The 23,490-nt window shown below is 42.0% G+C and overlaps 1 protein-coding gene across 1 annotated transcript; it reads left to right on the top strand.

The window, feature by feature from the left end:
* Nucleotides 1–598: 598 nt before the first annotated feature.
* On the top strand, nucleotides 599–14,665 carry LOC146559255 (TRPM8 channel-associated factor homolog). Its single transcript, XM_085245105.1, has 12 exons — nucleotides 599–641; nucleotides 894–1,722; nucleotides 1,974–2,190; nucleotides 2,863–3,154; nucleotides 5,753–6,054; nucleotides 6,263–6,437; nucleotides 6,710–6,804; nucleotides 7,448–7,661; nucleotides 9,613–9,849; nucleotides 11,303–11,520; nucleotides 11,674–11,787; nucleotides 13,658–14,665. Exons 2-12 carry the CDS (start codon nucleotides 1,076–1,078, stop codon nucleotides 13,898–13,900), a joined length of 2,754 nt encoding a protein of 917 aa, XP_085101231.1. The 5' UTR covers nucleotides 599–641; nucleotides 894–1,075; the 3' UTR covers nucleotides 13,901–14,665.
* Nucleotides 14,666–23,490: the final 8,825 nt, after the last annotated feature.

The raw sequence follows: 23,490 nt of genomic DNA, 5'->3' as shown, positions 1-23,490 counted from the left end.
CTCATTTCCCTAAGGTGTTAGGTTACTGTGAGGCAGGGAAGGAAGGACAGGGTGTGGTGGAAGGGAGTAACCTTGAAAGGGACAAATCCATGACAACCATGACATCATCTATGCATGTTTCTGTGTTGCCTTCTTAAAGAGATGGAGGGAATTTGGCTTGTTTGTCCAGCGTGATGGAACATTTAGGACCATTCACTTCTCAGTGCAGGTTATTTTTTGTCCTGGCAAACAGAATTTACCTGTGTACAGTAGATCTGCCTCATGCTTAGATTTACATGTTGCTCCGAGTCAGGAAATAGTGGTTGAATAGTAGAATATATAGTTTCTTACTTTGACTGTGCCAGTCAGAGTGTGGAGTGTTTGTTGCAGTTTGACACAAACTGAATCTTAAATATGTACAATTTAAGATTCAAAAAGTTACCTTAGTATCAGACTTAGACTCAGTTTACAATACACAAATGCAGCTTTCATTTCTGAAATGTGGTGGTTGCTGCACTGCCTTCAGCGTTGGCATTTGAAAACATCATGTCAATTCTCCCAGCTGGAGCAAGCCCTCACTGAGGAAGTGAGGGCTTCCTCAGTGACACCAGGATATACATGGTGTCACAAACACGCATGTTTGTGGTCAGAATTGCAACATGGTGAGTGTATTGTGTGAGTTTTTTTCTGTTGTGTTCGTATCATTCACACTAGTTAACTTCAAGCGACATGATGAGCAGGTTTTGCTTAATCCTCTTTTAGGGTGTGTATTCAGCCACAGTGAAACATCATTCCTATTCTGAGAAAGCTTATCCACTGCTGATATTTTTCTATGAATCTGATGTTTAATTTAGCTCTGGCCATTTGTTTGTCCATGGGTTTGTCATCACAGTAAACCCTCCCCTTATTATTAGGGCACCTGAAGTAGGCACTCCTCCTATTCCTGCTCTCATTTGACAGAACAAGGACAACTACAGGACAACTTCTACATAAGAAGAGTTGAACCTCAGGGGCTAAGATAACTTCTCCTGATATCTTGCTCTCTGCCTTCTTCGGCACCTTCTTCTTTGTCTTCAAATTACAAATCCTACAGGCCATGTCCAACCAGTCCTTCCAAAACCAACATGAAGAGGCCTACGCCTCCCTGATGAGAGGCCTGAAGGAGCTGGACCTACAGGGATCCTATGTTCCCACTGACCTGTTGCTGATCGGAGACCATGCTTTTCCTTTAGCAATGAACAGCCGAGGTCAGGTGCTGATGGCTGCCTCTCTGTACGGCAGTGGAAGGATTGTGGTCCTGGGTCATGAGGGCTACTTGACAGCCTTTCCTGCTCTGGTAGAAAATGCTCTGACCTGGCTGAGAGGTGATGGATCTGATAACCTCTCTGTAAGGGTGCACAGAAATGTCAGTGCAGTTGCTAATAACCTTCAAAAATCCAGCTTCCAAGTAGAAGTTGTGGGAGCTTTCAGTGACAACCTGGGAGTTGGTGTTTATGTGACCGATGCCTACAGTGTGGGCTCAGACTCAATGGAGCTGGTGACGTTTCTGAAAGCTGGAGGAGGGGTGCTGATAGCTGGACAAGCGTGGAGTTGGGCTGCAGATCACCCCAAAGAGAACGCACTGCATCAGTTTGATGGGAATAAAGTGTCGGGAGTGGCAGGAATCTACTTTTCTAAGAACTGTGGTGAGGCGGAGAACTTGCCTGTCTACCCTCAGATCCCGTCCTCCTGGATGTCTGTGGTGTGAGTGATTCTATTGGTTCTGCTTTACTGCACATAAACAAAGATTACAATTTTATCAAAAGTAAACAGCTTATCTGTCACTGAAGCAAACAGATTTTTTTTTCTGTTAGTTGTTAAATATATTTTATTCTATATCCATTTACCCATTTCTAGAGTGTAAAAAATTTAAATGCAAACAAAATACATTCCATAGACTGTCTTTCCTTCTTAAAATGTCTTTCCCCTTTTATTCTTCCCTCTTTCAAATGCAGCATAGGTAAGGATTTTGAGGATGACTTAGAGTTCTTACTCCAGGGAATTTCAGAGTTCGAGCTCCCGCAGGGGTCAACTGCTTCTGAGGTTCTAGTCCATGGACCGCTAGCTTTTCCCATCGGTACTACACATGATGGACGGGCATTCCTCGCAGGAGCCTATTATGGACAGGGACGAGTCATTTTGATTTCACATGAAGGATTTCTGGGACTTGAGGTAAAGTTGACACCTTGAACTAGAATTTAAATTAAAGCTTTTTTCATGAACATATAACAGGAATTTGCTCCTATTGTACACGAATGCACTATTTTATAGATAGCATGTTTCAGCTTAGACAGTAAATATGCTTCCTTTCAACATTTATTTCGGTGTACATTACATTTGTCTACATTAGCAGTTCCCTACGGATTACCCTAGTGTTTGGAAGTAAAAAATAAATTTACATTTAAAAAATGTAAATAGTTACCTTTAAGTAAAACATTTCAAATGCCCTAAAATTCACATATCCTGATAGGGTTAGGAGTTAACAGGAAGTAGTTCTCAAAGAGTTAAATATTTCTGCTAATCTCCCAAACCTTTTATATATCAGATAATCTGGAGCGATCGTGGCTCAAAGAGTTGGCAGTCTGTCTTGTAACCGGAAGGCTGCCGGTTCGAGCCCCGGCTCGGACAGTCTCGGTCGTTGTGTCCTTGGGCAAGACACTTCACCTACTGCCTACTGGTGATGGCCAGAGGGGCCGATGGTGCGATATGGCAGCCTCGCTTCTGTCTGCTACAACTGTAGCTTGCCTCCACCAGTGTGAGAGTAAATGAATAGTGGAATTGTAAACTTGCAAAGATTATTAAACACATGACTGTATTGTTGCTGCTTTTCTTCCTTTGTTTTAGAGCATGGCTCCAATTTGGAAAAATGCCATTCACTGGTTGGATGAAGGCCGCAGAGGGGTTGTTGGTGTAATGATGGATCCTGCACTCAAAGTTCTCAGTGATTCAGGGCTGAAGTGTGAGAAGACAAACTTCAGGAAAGACCTCAGTGTGTTTGTGTGTACAGCATATATCACTGAGCATTTGGAGGAAATCCAAAACTTTGTGGCAGAGGGAGGAGGCCTGCTGATTGGAGGACATGCCTGGTGGTGGGCTCATTCAAATGCTGGGAAAAATGTGCTAACGGAATTCTCAGGTATGAAAATGCACGACAAGAGTGATATATAAAGTTATAAAGATATATAAAGTTAAGGATCTGGTTGCTCCTGGCCCAGATAATATGACTTATAACTTCTTGGCTTTAATTAGCATTCTTTCGAGTAAGGAGAGTGTATTGCCTCTAGGCTGAGTCTGCCAAGTATGTCAGAAAAGCAGGACCTAACGCAGGACTCGCAGACAGGGAATTTGGTTACAGTGTAAAATAATGCAGTCCAAAGCAGTTCCAATAAATGTGATCTCCTCAGCAATGACTTCCCAGCTTCCAGTGCAGAGAATTCCAGAGCCCCGCCCTGGAGCAAGGCCCGGGAAGGGTGCCTGAAGGCAAGCATCTGGCAGCTAGGCCTTAGTCCATGTAGCCTTGCCAGACAGAGCCCAGAAAAGGGACATCGGCCCATTGTCCTGTAGACTCACAACCAGCAGGAGATGCTGTAGGGGTCGGGTGCAATGTGTGTTGGGCAGTGGCCAGGAGTGGATGCCCTGGTGGACTGATCCCCCACTACCTAAACTAGTGATTGGGGCATGGAATGTTACCTCTCTGGTGGGGAAGGAGCCTGAGTTAGTGCGTGAGGTTGAGATGTACTGGCTAGATATAGTCGGGCTCACCTCAAAGCATGGCTTGGGCTCTGGAAGCAGACCCCTGGAGAAGGGCTGGACTCTGTCTCAGTCTGGAGTTGCCCTTGGTGAGACGCAGTGGGCTGGGGTGGGTATCTGTATCCCCTTGGCTTGCTGCCTGTACGTTGGTGTTTCTCCTGGTGGAAAAGAAGGTTTGTTCCCTGTGCTTTTGGGTCGGGGAATGTCAATGATCGATTTTATAATTATATCACCAGACCTGTGGCCATATGTTCTGGACACTCGGGTGAAAAGAGGAGTCGAGCTGTCAACTGATCACCACCTGGTGGTGAGTTTTCCTGCACTAGAGAAGGTTGCTGAAAGCTTAATCCTGATTTGTCTTTGGCCTTTGATGTGTTGTACCAACTGACCTTTGTCCATCAACTTTGAAACTTCTTCTACAATGGAGGATGGTAAGAATGTTCTAAATTCCTTCAGGGTCTGGCTGATCTTGTTTCGGAGTGCATCTATGGTGAAATGGACCCATCCTATCCTTTTACTCAGGAGCTGTTTCTGTGCTTCCCATAAGATCTTTTCAGGTCCATGTCCTTGAGTGTAGAACGAAGGCACAAACTCCTGGGAACCAGTGTGAGATTCAGTCTGTCTGCGTCTCAGGTTAAAGTGGAGGTCGTTCCTATAGTCCCCTAGTTTCCCCAAATCCCTTACATAGACCAACCTATGTACCAAGTGAACTCACACTACTCACATCTTGTCCTATCTGACCTAAAATGGTTACATGATGTAGTTAGGCAAGGCTTTACAGTGGTTTCACCCTTAACGACTAGTGATGGTAAGGACCCATGCCTTTTTTCACACCTTGGCTCATTTAATGACTCACATAATCAACAGTGGGTCAGCAACCTTTACTTCCACCTCCAAAGCAGAAAACCCCCACTAGAGGTTAAGTACCTGGGACTCTCCAACTGTAGTTTTTAGAACTGAAAATGCATCATGATAAGAGCTAAAACATCTCCACAAACTTAAATAAAATCCAGTTGCCTTTATTTTTTTAAAGCTCTGGATGATAGAAAGCTACACACACATATCGCTGTGCTGTTTCCCAGGAAATCAGACATGAAAATGAGGAATTGAGGAATAAGAGCTCTGTTTTGCACTCGAGGGTTGTCAATACTTACCCCTGAGTGCTGGTCAGGATACAAGACTGAGATTTCCTTCCTTTTAGGACATTTATTGCTGGCTGGTAATCATGTAGGTGTATGTGGGCCAATAAGTCACCAAAGTAACATTACAGTGGTGTCAGTTCAAAATACCACTCACTCTGCTGACATACTTTATCTTTCAAGCTCGGTTCCTCTAATCTCTCTACTAAGAGATTAAGTATTCTGCACAGTATCTTTGGTGCTTCCTGGACTGTACACTTCTTGATAGAGATCTCGGATGTTGGTCTTGGAATCTGCTGGAGTCACTCGCACAGTTTACGGGTGACTGCCCTGAGGAAATGATACTACTACTACTACTACTACTGATACTACTACTACTACTAATTATTATTATTATTGACCCAGCATTGTTTCCAGAAGTCCTGCAAGGCTAAAAAGCTTATTCACGGCCAGAATGGACCATGCATTTTTCCTCTTGAAACTGACAGTTGGAGTCTTCTCTTGTCCAACAAATTATGGACCTAACTGTATGTGGTATACATGAGTCACTAAATGTGAAAAAATATTTTTGGGCTTGTTTTCAAACTCAAAATTTCTGGTAGTGTTTTTATAGTTTGCCTGTATCATTTAAATCATTTTACACTACAAGCCATGATTGCTCATAAAAACATCACAAAGCTCTTTTATTATATACATACAGAGCTCTAATAGCCTACAGTGATGATAAGGTGGCACATCTTGGGCAAAAAAAACAACCTTCTGCAGTTTAATGAAAAAACCAAGTCATTACACTTCCAACAGTAAACGAGAGTATTTTAAGTCAGATTTGCTTTAATATCTTCCAGGGAACAAGATCCTGAACCAAATGGGATTGAGCCTGTTGGGAGCAACAATCGGAGGAGGATCATACAAAGCCCCTGTACCCAGCCAGGCTATTAAAGACAGCTACCACTTCCGCCACCTTCTAAACCGCTTCGCTGCCCATGTGACTACAGGTGAAGAACTTAGCCAGCATGAGGAGAGATATCTGAAAAAGCTGGGCAACGACTGCAACGTCTACTTGCAGATGAAAGCCCATGACTCCTCCCACTACAGACAAGTTTTGGCCACACTCACGGATATATTAATAACATCAGGCCTGCCAGAAGTGAGTAGACAACATAATATGATCATCTTAAAAAAAAATTCCAAAAGAATGAAACAGTGCTGTTGACTTCTCACAGCTATAAGTGATCAATGACTGACAGCTGCCCAATCTATGAATGTTTGGTTTTGGTAGTTTTTTTTTTTTGGCTGCAGATGCTGTGATAATGTGCGAAAGATAATTTTTATAACATTCACTATTCATTTTCAAGGTGAGTGACAGCTGCCCTGTAAAGAGTCCCAAAGACCACCTCCTCCTCGCTGTGGGTACCCAGGTATATAAGGTTTGCCCAGATCCCGATGCCCTCCTGCCCTACCTCATCAAGGACAACCCAATGATGCCTGTTGTCTATAACCACCGGATCAAAGTTGATGTCAATACAGCAGGTCAGATCTCTCTGCTGTGTTATGTGAACTGGTTATAAGTTTACAATTTACAATATGTGTACAGTGGTTATTGTTTTGCTAACACATTTGAATCACATAGCAATGTTAACCATGATGCAGCAATGTTTGTTACTTAATGTTACACAGTTTTAATCTGTGAACCTCACTGTAGACACTGAAAACTGTGAAATACAGTTTTTAAAATACTGATTTTATACCTGCAAATGTCCCTGACTGTGTTGTTTTATTTTTTAAACATAATTGTGTTTCAGATGGGGAAGAGTGGATCAGCACAGGTCTCTACCTCTCTCCTGGTATGAAGACCTACATCGCTATACCACCTCAGATCGTCAACAAGGATTGGAAGGTACAGCATATGAAGTCAATTGATTTTAATTTCAGTGATAATGCTGACCCCATGTAAGTCTCTGTCCTCAGGAGGCATCTAATCGGGATGCCTCCTAAAGGTTGGGGTCCACAATATTTTATTCTCATTATTTATTTTAAATATGCATTTTCTAGCCTGATGTGATACTTTGAAGATTATAGACCATCATAAGTATAAGCTGAGATTCCAGTCAAGCCCACTAGACTGCCCCCAGCAGTATAATGATATGGCATGCCTCAGCCTTCAATATCAATCCACCTATATCTAATGGGTGGGTGACATCACCCACTGGTTTTAAAGCTTAAAGCCTCAACTTCAGTACTCTGGCTACAATCATGTTGGGTTTTTTTTTTAATTGCAAATGACCATATTGGGATGAGACAGAGTCAAGTTACCCAATTTAACAAGGTCACGCAGATACAAAAACATAACTGCAGTTATAATTACTTTAAAAATGTAAAAAAAAAATTGGTAGAAAGATCAGATTTGGCAGGGAGATTCCTATCAGGCAATGCGGCAATGGTCCAAAATCTAAGGCTTAAAAAAGAGAGAGACTGCAGTTTCTGGCACCTATTCAGTTAACTAACACATGCTAATAATGCATTTTCCTTTTCTTCTGCAGATTCAGATAGGATGTCAAACTGACTCACTGCATCATAATGACGAGCTGAAGAGACCACCATCTGTCCATGAGCGATTTCCTGTCACTGCACAGATGATACAGGTTTGGAACCTGTGGGGAGGACTCATTTACCTGGTGGCCCCACCCAAAACACAAGTGAAGGGGTTGGAGGTCATAGTGCAGATGGCTGTACCTGCTCCATATTACAAGTCTGGTGAGTCTGTGGTGGATAGAACTGTAATATGTGTTTATCCAAGTGTGTCTCCAAGTAACAGTGAAACAGGGTTTCTTAACTGTTAATCAAAGCTACTAACTGAACAATAATTGTGTACGTCATAATGTATAATGTACTGTATAAAATGAAAAGACTGATTTATATCATGAGCATTAATTTCCTGTGGACCATTGTTATCTATGAAACCTCATCATTATAAAGTCGTTATTTGTCTCTGTAGATCTTGATGTGACACAAGTTTGTAATTTATCTAGTATGGGACATTAGCTAACTTTAAGTTAAAGCTAGCTATCCCCTAGTCCTTTTTTATACAGGGAGTGCAGAATTATTAGGCAAGTTGTATTTTTGAGGAATAATTTTATTATTGAACAACAACCATGTTCTCAATGAACCCAAAAAACTCATTAATATCAAAGCTGAATGTTTGTGGAAGTAGTTTTTAGTTTGTTTTTAGTTTTAGCTATTTTAGGGGGATATCTGTGTGTGCAGGTGACTATTACTGTGCACAATTATTAGGCAATTAACAAAAAACAAATATATACCCATTTCAATTATTTATTTTTACCAGTGAAACCAATATAACATCTCCACATTCACAAATATACATTTCTGACATTCAAAAACAAAACAGAAACAAATCAGCGACCAATATAGCCACCTTTCTTTGCAAGGACACTCAAAAGCCTGCCATCCATGGATTCTGTCAGTGTTTTGATCTGTTCACCATCAACATTGCGTGCAGCAGCAACCACAGCCTCCCAGACACTGTTCAGAGAGGTGTACTGTTTTCCCTCCTTGTAAATCTCACATTTGATGATGGACCACAGGTTCTCAATGGGGTTCAGATCAGGTGAACAAGGTGGCCATGTCATTAGTTTTTCTTCTTTTATACCCTTTCTTGCCAGCCACGCTGTGGAGTACTTGGACGCGTGTGATGGAGCATTGTCCTGCATGAAAATCGTGTTTTTCTTGAAGGATGCAGACTTCTTCCTGTACCACTGCTTGAAGAAGGTGTCTTCCAGAAACTGGCAGTAGGACTGGGAGTTGAGCTTGACTCCATCCTCAACCCGAAAAGGCCCCACAAGCTCATCTTTGATGATACCAGCCCAAACCAGTACTCCACCTCCACCTTGCTGGCGTCTGAGTCGGACTGGAGCTCTCTGCCCTTTACCAATCCAGCCACGGGCCCATCCATCTGGCCCATCAAGACTCACTCTCATTTCAACAGTCCATAAAACCTTAGAAAAATCAGTCTTGAGATATTTCTTGGCCCAGTCTTGACGTTTCAGCTTGTGTGTCTTGTTCAGTGGTGGTCGTCTTTCAGCCTTTCTTACCTTGGCCATGTCTCTGAGTATTGCACACCTTGTGCTTTTGGGCACTCCAGTGATGTTGCAGCTCTGAAATATGGCCAAACTGGTGGCAAGTGGCATCTTGGCAGCTGCACGCTTGACTTTTCTCAGTTCATGGACAGTTATTTTGCGCCTTGGTTTTTCCACACGCTTCTTGCGACCCTGTTGACTATTTTGAATGAAACGCTTGATTGTTCGATGATCACGCTTCAGAAGCTTTGCAATTTTGAGACTGCTGCATCCCTCTGCAAGATATCTCACTATTTTTGACTTTTCTGAGCCTGTCAAGTCCTTCTTTTGACCCATTTTGCCAAAGGAAAGGACGTTGCCTAATAATTATGCACACCTGATATAGGGTGTTGATGTCATTAGACCACACCCCTTCTCATTACAGAGATGCACATCACCTAATATGCTTAATTGGTAGTAGGCTTTCGAGCCTATACAGCTTGGAGTAAGACAACATGCATGAAGAGGATGATGTGGACAAAATACTCATTTGCCTAATAATTCTGCACTCCCTGTATATGTTATAGCCTGAAGCATTTTAGTAGATCCACTCCTCTCTTTGCTCTTTTCAGGTGTGACAACTGCAGCTCAGTGGTTAATGCTGCGCACGGCTCCTTCACCCTGGGCAGAGTTGGAGTTTGAAAACATTATTCTCACCATACCAGCAGATGTTGTTCGGGATCTGGAGCGCCCAGATGAGCTGGCTGCTCTGTGGGATGAAATGATGAGGGCCATTGCAGATCTGGCTGCCAAACCACACAAATTTCCCCGCAAGGAGCGCTTTGTGGCAGATGTGCAGATTTCTCACGGTAAGTGCATTGTGCCTCATGTTGTACAGTACACACATTGCACTTATTTGCTTGTTCTTAGAGACTCCCAAGAACATAAGGCCTGACCAAAAAAACGCTGGGTGACTGACTGGTTACATGTGGACCAGTCTTTGGACCAGCTGGCACTCCTAACACTCAGGAGTGTTAGCTCCTAACACAGCTAACACTCCTTTGAAGGAATTAATTGTTTTAATTGAGTAATTCATTCTTATTTGCTTGGGATGGAGTCACTGGGAACAGGAAGCCAGACTCAGAAGAAGAAAACAGTAACCAACCAAGAAATCAGTGTGGACTCTCCTGAAAGCTCAAGTTGAATACCTGCCATCCCAAGTCTGCTCCCTCTGCTTCAACCCCTCATGTCAGACATCTTGCAGCCCATTTGGTGTACTTCCTTTCCTTCCAAAGCCAATTACTGCTTCACTCATCAGCTTCTGATAGTGATGGCTTGAATCCACATTTTCTTCTCGGGGACCCGATTGTTGTCCTCTGCAACCCACCTCTACATGAAATACCTAGGTACACCTTGTTCTGCATCGGCTGCTATGTCTATATGTTTGTGATCGGAACCTCACAGAGTGTTGAAAGCCACAACAAATGGGAGAGTAATACGAACTGCCAACACCGTATTTTTTGAATTTGCGAGAGTAGCAGGTTCTATCTATGACAACAAGGCGTTTCTTCCTCAGTTAGTCAATATGGTCTGAGTCTTTAAACCTCCCATTCTATCACTGCCCTGAATGTTTGACTGATTGCTCTGCCAGCACTGGAGTGGATATTACATGGATAGCCTGCAAAAGATGAGCTCCAAGATTTTCTGGGCTTCAATTTCATGTCACCCATGTAGGTGTGAATAGGAGGCAGCTGCTGTCCAGCCTGTAGATGCTCTGCTCCAACAACCCACTTGAAAGCTCAGATGAGCTGTGGTGAAGGTTGCTGGGGAGTTCGGGCATTCTGCCACTATTCACACTTGGTAAATGGACTGGTTCTTATATAGCGCTTTTCTACTCTTTCTGACCACTCAAAGCGCTTTATACAACTAATTCATTCACCCAATCACACCCATTCACACAAGCACTTTTTTCTGAACTCTTAAGTGCTAAGTAGCTACCATTCACACTCTGATGAATGCATCGGAGAGCAACATGGGGTTAGTATCTCGCCCAAGGATATTTGGCATGCAGACAGGAGCAGCCTGGGATCAAACCACCAACCTTCTGGTTAGTAGCTGACCTGCTCTGCCACCTGAGCTACAGTCACCCTTTCAGTGATCAACTATAGAGTAATGATGATTTTGTTTGGTTCTTTGCTCAGATAGATACAATGGCATTCTCTCTCTCTCTCTCTTTTTTTTTTTTTTTTTTTTGTCTATCAATGCTGTAAAATCTGAAAGAATTATCACTATACCACTGTTTATTGCTCTTTTTCTGTTCAGGCTGGATGCATGCAGGTTATCCAATCATGGCACACAAAATGACAGCTCATGAACTGGTCGGCGTCAAAAAAGGCAATCCAATGTGGGGCCCCATCCATGAACTGGGACACAATCAACAGAGAGCTTGCTGGGAGTTCCCACCAAACACCACAGAGTGTACATGCAACCTGTGGTCAGTGTATGTGAATGAAGAGGTGCTGGGCGTCGACAGGGAGAAGGTGGAGTAAATGACAAAGACAAATGGCCAGAAACATCTTATATTGTTACGCTTTTTATGATAACTTCTTTGATGTTATATGATGACAAACCACTTAACTATGTTTTAGAGTACAATATTTTACAATCATCTCATCCCATGTTGTTTAATGCAGACTGAAGGAGCCATGACTTCAGCAAACCGACAAAGTCGAATAAATGACTATGTCGCGGGAGACAGGACACCTGAGAGCTGGAGCATGTGGGTGGCTCTGGAAACATATATGCAGGTGAGAGAATTCTGCTCTGTAGAGAAACTGTCCTTTGTCCACACTGGAGTGACCTGCTTCCATAGGAAAAAAAATGATTGCATATAAAACTGAAAGCAGAGTGTGAAACAAGGAGAGTTCAAGAAATGTTTTCCATTAAGTCACTTTTAAGAAAGTGTGGAGACATAATTATAAACAGTATCTTAACAGTCAGTCCTTTGTCCACACTGGAGTGCACATACAGTGGGGCAAAAAAGTATTTAGTCAGCCACCGATTGTGCAAGTTCCCCCACTTAAAATGATGACAGAGGTCAGTAATTTGCACCAGAGGTACACTTCAACTGTGAGAGACAGAATGTGAAAAAAAAAAATCCATGAATCCACATGGTAGGATTTGTAAAGAATTTATTCGTAAATCAGGGTGGAAAATAAGTATTTGGTCAATAACAAAAATACAACTCAATACTTTGTAACATAACCTTTGTTGGCAATAACAGAGGTCAAACGTTTACTATAGGTCTTTACCAGGTTTGCACACACAGTAGCTGGTATTTTGGCCCATTCCTCCATGCAGATCTTCTCGAGAGCAGTGATGTTTTGGGGCTGCTGCCGAGCAACACGGACTTTCAACTCCCGCCACAGATTTTCTATGGGGTCGAGGTCTGGAGACTGGCTAGGCCACTCCAGGACTTTCAAATGCTTCTTATGGAGCCACTCCTTTGTTGCCCGGGCGGTGTGTTTTGGATCATTGTCATGTTGGAAGACCCAGCCTCGTTTCATCTTCAAAGTTCTCACTGATGGAAGGAGGTTTTGGCTCAAAATCTCACGATACATGGCCCCATTCATTCTGTCCTTAACACGGATCAGTCGTCCTGTCCCCTTGGCAGAAAAACAGCCCCATAGCATGATGTTTCCACCCCCATGCTTCACAGTAGGTATGGTGTTCTTGGGATGCAACTCAGTATTCTTCTTCCTCCAAACACGACGAGTTGAGTTTATACCAAAAAGTTCTACTTTGGTTTCATCTGACCACATGACATTGTCCCAATCCTCTGCTGTATCATCCATGTGCTCTCTGGCAAACTTCAGACGGGCCTGGACATGCACTGGCTTCAGCAGCGGAACACGTCTGGCACTGCGGGATTTGATTCCCTGCTGTTGTAGTGTGTTACTGATGGTGACCTTTGTTACTTTGGTCCCAGCTCTCTGCAGGTCATTCACCAGGTCCCCCCGTGTGGTTCTGGGATCTTTGCTCACTGTTCTCATGATCATTTTGACCCCACGGGATGAGATCTTGCGTGGAGCCCCAGATGGAGGGAGATTATCAGTGGTCTTGTATGTCTTCCATTTTCCGATGATTGCTCCCACAGTTGATTTTTTCACACCAAGCTGCTTGCCTATTGTAGATTCACTCTTCCCAGTCTGGTGCAGGTCTACAATACTTTTCCTGGTGTCCTTCGAAAGCTCTTTGGTCTTGGCCATGGCGGAGTTTGGAGTCTGACTGTTTGAGGCTGTGGACAGGTGTCTTTTATACAGATGATGAGTTCAAACAGGTGCCATTCATACAGGTAACGAGTGGGGGACAGAAAAGCTTCTTACAGAAGATGTTACAGGTCTGTGAGAGCCAGAGATTTTCCTTGTTTGAGGTGACCAAATACTTATTTTCCACCCTGATTTACGAATAAATTCTTTACAAATCCTACCATGTGAATTCATGGATTTTTTTTTCACATTCTGTCTCTCACAGTTGAAGTGTACCTCTGGTGCAAATTACTGACCTCTGTCATCATTTTAAGTGGGGGAACTTGCACAATCGGTGGCTGACTAAATACTTTTTTGCCCCACTGTAACACGATTACCAGCATTATGATTTTTGTCTCCTCATCTGCAGCTCCAGGAAAGGTTTGGCTGGGATGCCTTTAAGAAGGTGTTTGCTGCGTATCACCACATAAAGGACTTCCCCAAGGACAACAAAGGAAAGATGAACCTGTATGCTGAGACTTTCTCCCAGACTGTGGGGATGGACCTGACTGGCTTCTTTAAGGCCTGGGGCTGGCCAATAGAAACAGCCACTGAGGAGAAGCTGTCCCAGCTGCCTCCCTGGAACAATCACCCCATGACCCAGTATCAATAAACCTCAGACCACTGAAGGGTGGTTTTAACCAATATCTTAGCTTGAAGTGAATGATGGGCAACACAGTGAATTGATTTGGTGTCGGGTGTTTTGTTTTAACAACATTTAGAGTATCTGAATAGAAAAAAAGAAATGATGTACTGAGGTTGCAGGGTTTGAATTCAGTATTGCAACTGGTTTGTGATTCTCATGTTCCCGAGGGGAAGTACATTAGGCTTCCACTTACTGCCAGGTAGACTAGACTTTTGATGGTATAAGGAGTGGCATCTTTGCTTTTATTTCATAGTTGATGTGAAGATACAAGCAGGAAATATGACTTGTTATACATGTTCTGGGCTGAAATCATACCAAGGCATTGCACTACTATAGCATACATTTCAATCATTTGTTCTCTATAAAGAAATACAATGCATTATGCATTATGTTTCTGTTTTGCTCTTGGTTTCTGTTTGCCAACCTGTTTCGGTTTCTTTTACTTGCACTGCAACCCTTTCCTTATGTAAAATGAATTTTTATAAAGAAATTAATATTCAAAAGAATACAAGGGACTTTCTACAGGTTTATACTGTAAGAGTGTGGATGTGGAAGATGTGTATTTTCTTTGTGTGAGTAAGTAAACTGCATCTTTCATTTGATCTGCTGTTGCACATTTGAATTATGCTGGTTCATAATACAGAGGTCAGACTTTATTTAAGCAAACCTTTGTCTTTACTTTCACACTGATATTTGTTTGCTCACAACTGAAACACCAATAAACGTGAATTATACCTCTCAGACACTTCCTTTTTCATTCAGCTCTGAAAAGAAACTTTAGAGCTCACATTTTCTTCTGTGCTGTAGAAGATTATCTGTTGAAGACAAATGCAGGTATCAATAGGTGTGTGTGAGTGGGTGGGAAGATCAGTAGAACAGATGCATGTGAGAGTCGGGTGACAGGTCAAGAAAGAAAGGCTGAGGACATCTACAGGTGATATGGAGAGCTGCATGAAGGGGAAACTGGTTATTTAGCTCGTCATATTGCAGCCACAGAAATTATTTTGTCCATGAAACCATAAAGCTGCACTTTCTTTTTGCCTTATAGTCTGATTTGTCATAACTTTTCCGTTTTGTGGTAAGCTTTTCTTTGGCTGTCACTTCTTCACCCTGACCTGTTTTATTTGGCTCAGCAGAACTAAAATATATGTCCTGCTGCTTTTACAGAGGCACTCACATAAGCTCAGCGATTCTCTGCGCGATCAACCTCTCACATGTTTAAGCTTGCTGCGGGAGATTTCACTTGTCATGTTTGCATAGTAAGCTAACGATTGATAAGACGATGTCAGAGGAATTGGTGCACAAATTATCATCACTCACCAGTCAGTGCTGTCGCTCTCTATACACAGTTCGCTCGATTGCAAAGTGAAAGCAAAAAACAAGCGCAAATTCAAATGCGATTTCAATATGTCACATATTGACAATGGCTCACCGATGCCAATGACATAATTACCCAGCTACATTTCCGAAAGAATGCAAAAGCATTGACATATATTTTTCCTTCCTACGATAGGCCGACGGGCAGGGCAGAGATAAATTTTGGTTTTTATTTATCAAAATGGGGAGCACCTGGTTCATTATTTACATGGGACTCTGCTGTTAGCTGGAGCTAACTAATTGTTACTACCAGCCAGTGATGAAGACTTACTTTCTTGAAAAACCCACGATTAACCCTCTGCTGTGGAAAAAGTGATGTAGATGTTAGTGCAGCGCATCTGTATGCACACTTTCTCACAGTGACCTCTGCACTGTAAACAATACAAGGTCATGAATAACACACTGCTGGTAAATTCACAAAGACACGGAAAGTGGCAATTAAAAGGTTAAGTCAGCACGGCCCAAAAGCCCATGCAACCTGTTGGTGTGACCTTTCTGCTCCTGTAAAAAGAAACATACATACATCCACCCTTTTGTCACTGTGTAGGTGGAGGTGCATTCTTGCATACTGGTGTCAAGTAAGTTAAGCTTTTGTCAGTCCAGTCAGTCCCCATTTTTTATTTGCTGACAGTAGAACCTCTCGTGACGCAATAAGTTTCTACTGCCAGCAATGACGCCATTTCAAAAAAAGAGAAAAGAAAATTTAGACTGGATTACCTCGCTGAATCCTTTTTGACAGGGACTTGTTTTCTGATTGTCCCAAATAAGTGGCTTTCTCCTGAGCCCATTTTAATTTTGGAAAAGCTCACTTGCGATTGTTCAACATGTTGTGTAGCGCTTTCGATTCCGATGTTGCAGGCCTGCTGGAAAAAGAGAAAATTGCCAAACAAAAAATCTCAGTGCACTGTTAAAAATCGAAAAATATGAAGGCCTAGTTTTAGGACTTGTCTGAGCATACTCTCTTAGAATGATGAAAAAACAAAACTAATTGGCAGGTTCAAAGTGGTACCAAAAGAAAATGCATCAGTCAAGTAAATCCCCAAAACATTCATCCACGAGTCACACACCTCACACAACAGCAATATTCTATCAGATAATGAGTTTTTTCCCCCCTATGTACCCAGATGTGTGTCATGATAAGACCTCCCCCACACATCAGAAACAAGAAACTCAATAATCTATTAGTCTCCACTCATCTGACCCTCCTGCAGCATTCTGTTCACCCCTGCTATGATTCAATCATTTTTGCCCAAAATAATACTAGTTCACTAGTCTATGTATCACTTGTTAACCTACTAAGTGAACCGGACAAGATGATGGTAACAGAAATGCATGCTTAAAAATACTATTTGATCTTCATGAGCTTCATGGCATGTGTGTATGTGTTAGTAGGATTAATGCATTTTTCTGTTTGTGTAATTTTTGTGTACCTCTCCTCTTTGCGGTGCTCCAGACACTTTACAATTCACCACGCAAGGCAGTCGTTTTTTCTTCCCAAATTTCATTCCCACACTAAAACAGCCAGCTGTTTTAGTGTCCTCCCCTGCTCCTTCCACTGTGGTCTCATCCCATCTCCCCCCCTTGCAGCAGTCCAGTGAGAGTCAGTTGTCTTTCAGCTTTGTCCTGTCTTTTCCACTGTCTCATCTTGCCATTTTGCTCCAAAAGTGGCAAATGTCCAACTCAGGCAGTCTTTTCAAAAGTCCATTCACACACAGTGAAGTTGCAGCTCGTTGGAAATGCACATCCATCCATCCAGTCATGATGATGCCATTTTTCTCCTTGCTGTCGCTGTCTTGCACAGCTGCTGCTGCTGGACCTTTTCTTCACGGCTCAGGATACTGCTGTGAGCTCTTGACCTGCTGTGAGCTCTTGACCTGCTGTGAGCTCTTGATATCCATCTCGTTGTTCTGGAACTGCATTTCTTGTCTCCGGGGAAAGATTTTTGGAGCTTGTGTTCTCAGGGTGACAAACTGTCAAGAGATGTATTCTAAAACACTTCTTCAGCTGAGAAACAGAGAGGAAAAACACACAGTTTTACTTGTTGCTAGCAAGAGCAGCCAAAGAACGCTCGCACGAGAGTGATGGCTCAGGGACTCGCAGCTCTGAGACTGCCCTGGTCTTTATTTTATACATCAGTGGGTGTTTGTTCCTTACATTGGAATGTGGATGTTTATATGTGTGTGTGTGTGGGTGTAGGTGTGGAGTTAGAGTGTGACCCCATAACCGACTTTCCTAAATCTGCTGGTTGGAAGTCCAACAGTTCATCTAAGCACTTAGACTAAAACTTGACATAGCTACGTTTATCCTACCATAAAATAATAAGACAAGGTACGACCTCTCCCATACTCCCAGAGTGTGGGTGTGAATGCCAGAGCACTCTGGAATGCACACAAAGCCTTTGCAGACTATTAAGGATCGCACATCCTATCACTACCATATGCAAACTTATATTATTAAAAGATTATACTGACTACTAAGTACAATTTTCCATTGACATATTTCATCTTCAATTATTCTTGTATGAAATTCCCTTGAAGTAACAACTGAATTTCAACCAACTCAGCTTGCTCTGCATATTTTAAAACATGGCGGAGCCCAGCTGTAATTGTACCTTGCATTAATATGGTGTATTATTAACGGTGACACAGCACTGCTTAGAAAAATAATTTCCCCCAGGGATCAATAAAGTATTCTGATTCTGATTCTTAGCATGTCGTCCTGAATCTCACAGGTGTGCCGATGACCTGTGCAGTATATGAGGCACTAAAATCCTGGTTTATTTCTGGGATATGAAGAGGAGGGAGTCATGTGAGCTCTATCAATATTGCACGACTTACGTCTCAGACCTGTATTTATGTATATATGCACTGAAATTGCGCTGTAATATCCAGTTAACTGTCCACATTTGTACTCTGTTTTTCCATTTATTATATTTTTTTTCATTAATTAGTCTGAAAAAAGATCCACGTAGTAACCAAAGAGAGCCTAAATCGATGGTCTCTAATAGCAGCCAAATTATAAGAGCTTTCATTAGTGATGGTGAGATGAAACCTTGTGATGAACTGAAGCTTTCCAGCTAACTGGTCGACTCATGGTTCGAAGCATTGTGACGATTCATTGGCTCTACTGCGCCATCAAGTGGATGATTAAAGTTAAATAGGCTCAATGATTATAATGATGTGATGTGTAAACTTAATAAATAAATTGTTTTCATGGTTATTTATCGCAAATATTGTCTCAGTATGTCTGATACAAAAGAGAAAGTGGAAACTATCAGGACAGAGTTTTGATATGATTGTGTAACTGTGTAATCATGCTTATGTACATCTGGACAATGACACAAACTAGTGTGTGGTGCTTCACTTTTTTAATAAACTAAAAGACAGAAATGAGATTATAAGATCTGTGGTGTTGTTGATTTATATTATGGTACTTATCATTTGTGATATTTATTACTGTGTGCATACTTTATTAGGAGAGATGAGATCTAAATGTTGCCAGACAGGGGAAAATCTTCTCTTCCTTGCTGGTTCCATCGAAGGGGAAATGCTCAAGTATGTAACTGGGACATAATCCAATTCCACAACACAATGTGATGGGGAATCAGCTGTGTTTTGCTGCCCAATTTATTTAGAATCTGGCGCAAAACGGCGAGCCAGTTCCTGAATCAGTCACGTGGTACGGACTGCCCGCGAGGCCTCGAACGTCACTGCATACGCAATCAAAGCAAGACGCGCGCTTCACAAAACTACCCTGAGATTACCGACACACGCTTCAAAGCTTCGACACACAGGAGACATCACTACTTTTCATACAGATGATGTAATAGTTCAAACTGACACCAAACCTGCAGAAAACTGTGCTTACAGACCTACACAATCAAACACTGAGGTCAATTTAGCTGCGCTCCTATTTTATGAACAGTGACTGCACAGTGGTTAGTACTCTGTGTTGTGGTTTTATTTACATAAAACGTGAATATAAAGAAAAAGGAGAAAACTTTATGAATGTGAAGGCTGCATGTTTAATGTAAAGAGCTATTGACTCAGGTAATGTTTGCCATGGGTCCTAAATTAATGTAGCCAATCCAACAGCGTGAAGGTGAGTAGGGGTACAGTGTCAGTGTAGCAGTGACATGTGTGACATGACCAGGACTCCAGCTGTCTCAGGTAGATCCAGTGACATCTTCAATGTTCTCATGACTTATTTGGAAGTTCCCCGTGCAGCTGAAGAATGGAGACTTTTCATAGCATAATATGCAGACAAATGCCATTCTTCTGCCTGTAGTGTGCCCAGGCAATTCTTTTATATAAGTAGACCTGAAGAAAGCATATTTTCAGATCTGCATTTACCTGCCTCACAGGAAATTCCTGTGATTTGTGTTTCAGGGCAGAATGTGCATGTAACTAGTCCTGGCATTTGGTCCCTCACACAGCCCAAAGGGATGTTTGAAATGCATAGAGGCATTAATAGGCCTGCTAAAGAGGCGGGGTAACGGCATAGCAACGTACATAGATGAATGGCTGTTGTTATCAGAGTGAGAAATGTTGAGAAAAGAGCAGGTTAAAGTGGATCCACTGATGACTCTGGGTTTCACCATAAACTACGAAGAGTGTCCTGCAGCCAACTCAGCCCTTATCTTTCATAGGAATATCTCTAAATTTCACCTCATACATAGCGTGTCTCTGTAGGCACAGAGGGAAAAATGCTGTCACATGCAGGCATGTTTCAGGTGGGACGACATCTCTCATTCAGACAATGGCTGCAGATGCTTCACTAGAAGCTGTCACAAAGAGGAAGGTGATACCACGGATGCAAGTCTCATGGGCTGGGGTGCCACTCACAGCAGCATAGTAGTGGGTGGAACTACTGGGACTCACCTCAAAGGGGTGCTCACATCACCTGGCTAAAATTACAAGCAGCATTTTTCACACTGAATAATTTCCTCCCTTCAGAGTTGAAGTGATAATCTTTACTACTGGGGGTATAACACTGAGGACCGATGAGTCAATTCTTTTTACTTTGTTGATGTAACCATAGGGGTTCCTTGAATGGTTGCTGCACATCAGACCTACACACACTAAGTGCAGACGTGTTAGCAGCTCCACTGTCAATAGTAGTCCCAGAAACAACTAATATAAAACCCTCACAGTCACAAGAGACTGCTGCACTGCTGCTAGCACTAGCCAGGAAGAAGTGCAGGAGGAGGCTACAGCAGTCCCAACAAGAGAGTGAGGAAAAGAGGTGTAATCAGCATGGTAAGAACATAGATGGACAGAATTGGGAAGGGAGAGCTTCAAGGAAAATGAATGGCTACTTTAATCATGAGGCACTGCTAATAGCTAATGTAGCTTTTAATTGTCACATGCTGCCCTGCACATGTTGCCTTTTAAACTGACCATTTGGAGCAGCATTCATCTGTTGTCACTGAGAGCTACTCACATTCTGAGAACTACTGTCCACTGGCACCCAGCACCCACAGCTGGTGACCCTAATCTGGGCAGGATTTGACCAGCCACAGGTCAACATGTTTGCCTCTAGGTAGAAAGTGCAGTGTCCACTCTATTTCTCCCTGATGGACAAGGAAGCTCTACTAGTGGTGGGCCCATTAGCTCACGAATGGCTGCATGCTCTGCCTTTTGCATTTCATCTGCTGGCCTTGATTTCACTCACTCTGAGAGAGAGATGGCTGACCACGATGTCTCTTTGGTTAGTGGAAATTATGCCCAGCTGTTTACTTACATGACATAAATTGAAAAAATGAAAGATATGCATTGGAATAAGGAAGAATTTTGGACAAGTATGTTTAGGGCTGTTCGATATAACGATATATATCGGATGACGATATAAAAACATCTATCGTTTGTTTCGCGGTGTCGTAGAATAAACTGTTTACAGCAATATTTTTTCATTGTTTTGATGGTCACTGTAGTGGCTATATTAGTTTCTATAAGTTCTCTCTTTCTCCTATATTTAATATAACCACACTACTGATGTTCAAGCACCTGTTTTTACGTGTTGTCGTTAGCAACAACGACGGTAAAACCATCGCGTGGCTCCGCTGTCCACTTATTTGTTTTCTACATAAACCTTTCACAATAAAGCTTAAGATCCTGTTGAGACTTTTCAAAATAAACTGAATCACGTGAAAGAGTATGCAGAGAGTTTACAGATGAGAAGAAAAAAAGAGCCGTCAAGTGCTAAAAAATAAATTTTAGACTCAAACTTATGTCTAAAAATGTATAGTTTCATGCATTGGTTAAAACACTCAAATCCAGGTAAAGGACGCCAAGCTGGAAAAAGTTCACGCAAGTCGAATTGCCCGAGATTTACAGAATTTACAGAAAATATTACATTTTTGTGATTTATATCGTGGTCAGGATGATAAATGTCTTATATCGGGATATGAGATTTTTGTCATATCGCACAGTAAGTATGTTAGTCTTTTTAAAAAATGTGTTTTATTATGACTCATGAAAAGAAATGAAGGGAAAAATACTCACCTGTGCTTTGATTTATTTACTATAAATAATACATTAATAAAACACAGCAACATTAAAGTTAGAATACAAAAGCAATAATCTCTGGTCCTTAGTTCCTTAGTTATGCTGCAATATGTCTAGACTGCCGGGAGATTCCCATTATGCATTGAGTATTTCTTCTTCACTCCCTATGTGTTTATACACCTCTCTGCATTGAATTATTCTTCCTCTCTGGCTCTCTTCCACAGTGTGTCTTTGTCCTGTCTTCCTACCCTCATCCCAACCTGTCGCAGCCAGGAGGGAGTTTTTCCTTCCCACAGTCACCAAAGCGCTTGCTCATAGGGGGTCATATGATTGTTGGATTTCTCTCTTTTTTGTATTACTGTATACAAAAGGTATTTTATGAATTTCACCAGGTTCTGTACTAGGACCAATACTTCTTATGTTACACCTGTTTAGGCAGTATTATTAGAAAACACTTCATACATTTGCATTGCTTTGCAGATGACTCTCAACTTTATATACCCATGAAACCAGATGACAGAAAACTAATTAAACTACAGGAATGTCTTAAAGATATTAAGGTCTAGATGACTTTTAATGTCCAACTAAAGTTAAACGTGTCTATCTGAAGCAAAGAAGTCAAAACAGATACCTCTGTAACTGCATGTTTAACACAATTAAACATTTTTTCTTTCATTGCACACAAAATTTAGTAGAAGCTTTACTGATGTGGAATCTCATTTTACTTGTCTGACTGGAATTTGTCAACATGAGCAAATCATCTGACGTTATATCACCCAGACTAACTCTGTCTGTGTCCATAATCAGAAATCCAACTGAATTTACTTGCAGCAACCCCAATTCTAACTACCAGAGATACATATACATATGGCTGTGTGTATACTCTTACTGAGTAGGGCAGCATCCCATTAGATCCACTGATAAGATAAGAATGAAACAAGAACAATATCGTTGGAGTCCACAGGATTCAAGTTGTTCTTGTTGCTTGACACTTGGGAAAAAAAAACCTCACTGGGTGCTGGAATATCTCGGTGGAGAAGAGCCTTGAATCCTCTCGCCATTGTCTTTACTGACAGCAATGAAGGCAGTGAAAGAACTGCTCTCTCCTGATTGCACACTCAACTCCACCACCTTCTCCTTCACACCTCCATCTTCTTCTACCTCATCGTCTTCCTTTCCGTTCTCTAGTGAGCAAATAAGAGTCCGAGCACCCAGCCTGTGAACTGTTAATCTACAGACAAGAGAAAGAAAGAAGCACAGGTGGAGCTCATTCTACATTTCATATTTTCAAAAAGGTCTAAAGGAGATAATAACAATTCTTTCATAGGATGGAAATCAGACATAAACACCATCATCTTTCAAAAAGACATCAAATACTTAAGGAGTGTGATGCTATGAGCTCAGTGCAGATATCAGTATGGTGATATGGTCACAATGACAATGTTTTAGATCATACATACAAGCAACACGAGGTAATATCTAATTGTTCCAGTGGATAAACTGCTCATTTACCCAGATTTCTCTGCAGGTCTGAGACTGAAGTGCGGCTGGTTCTCAGAGGGATGACCTGCCAGGCTGTACTTCAGCGTCACACAGCCCTCTGCTGCCTCTGAGCTCTGACACAGAATTACAGTGTTAAACCAATTTAATCTCTTCAATGGAAAATAAATAATA

This window comes from Mchenga conophoros, linkage group LG14 (assembly GCF_057382185.1).
Source record: "Mchenga conophoros isolate Kocher_MC1m ecotype Shallow Benthic linkage group LG14, M_conophoros_male_GT1.1, whole genome shotgun sequence".
NCBI classification, from domain to species: domain Eukaryota; kingdom Metazoa; phylum Chordata; class Actinopteri; order Cichliformes; family Cichlidae; genus Mchenga; species Mchenga conophoros.
Note: the sequence above shows the minus strand (reverse complement) of the source record. Positions and strands in the feature narration are given on the sequence as shown.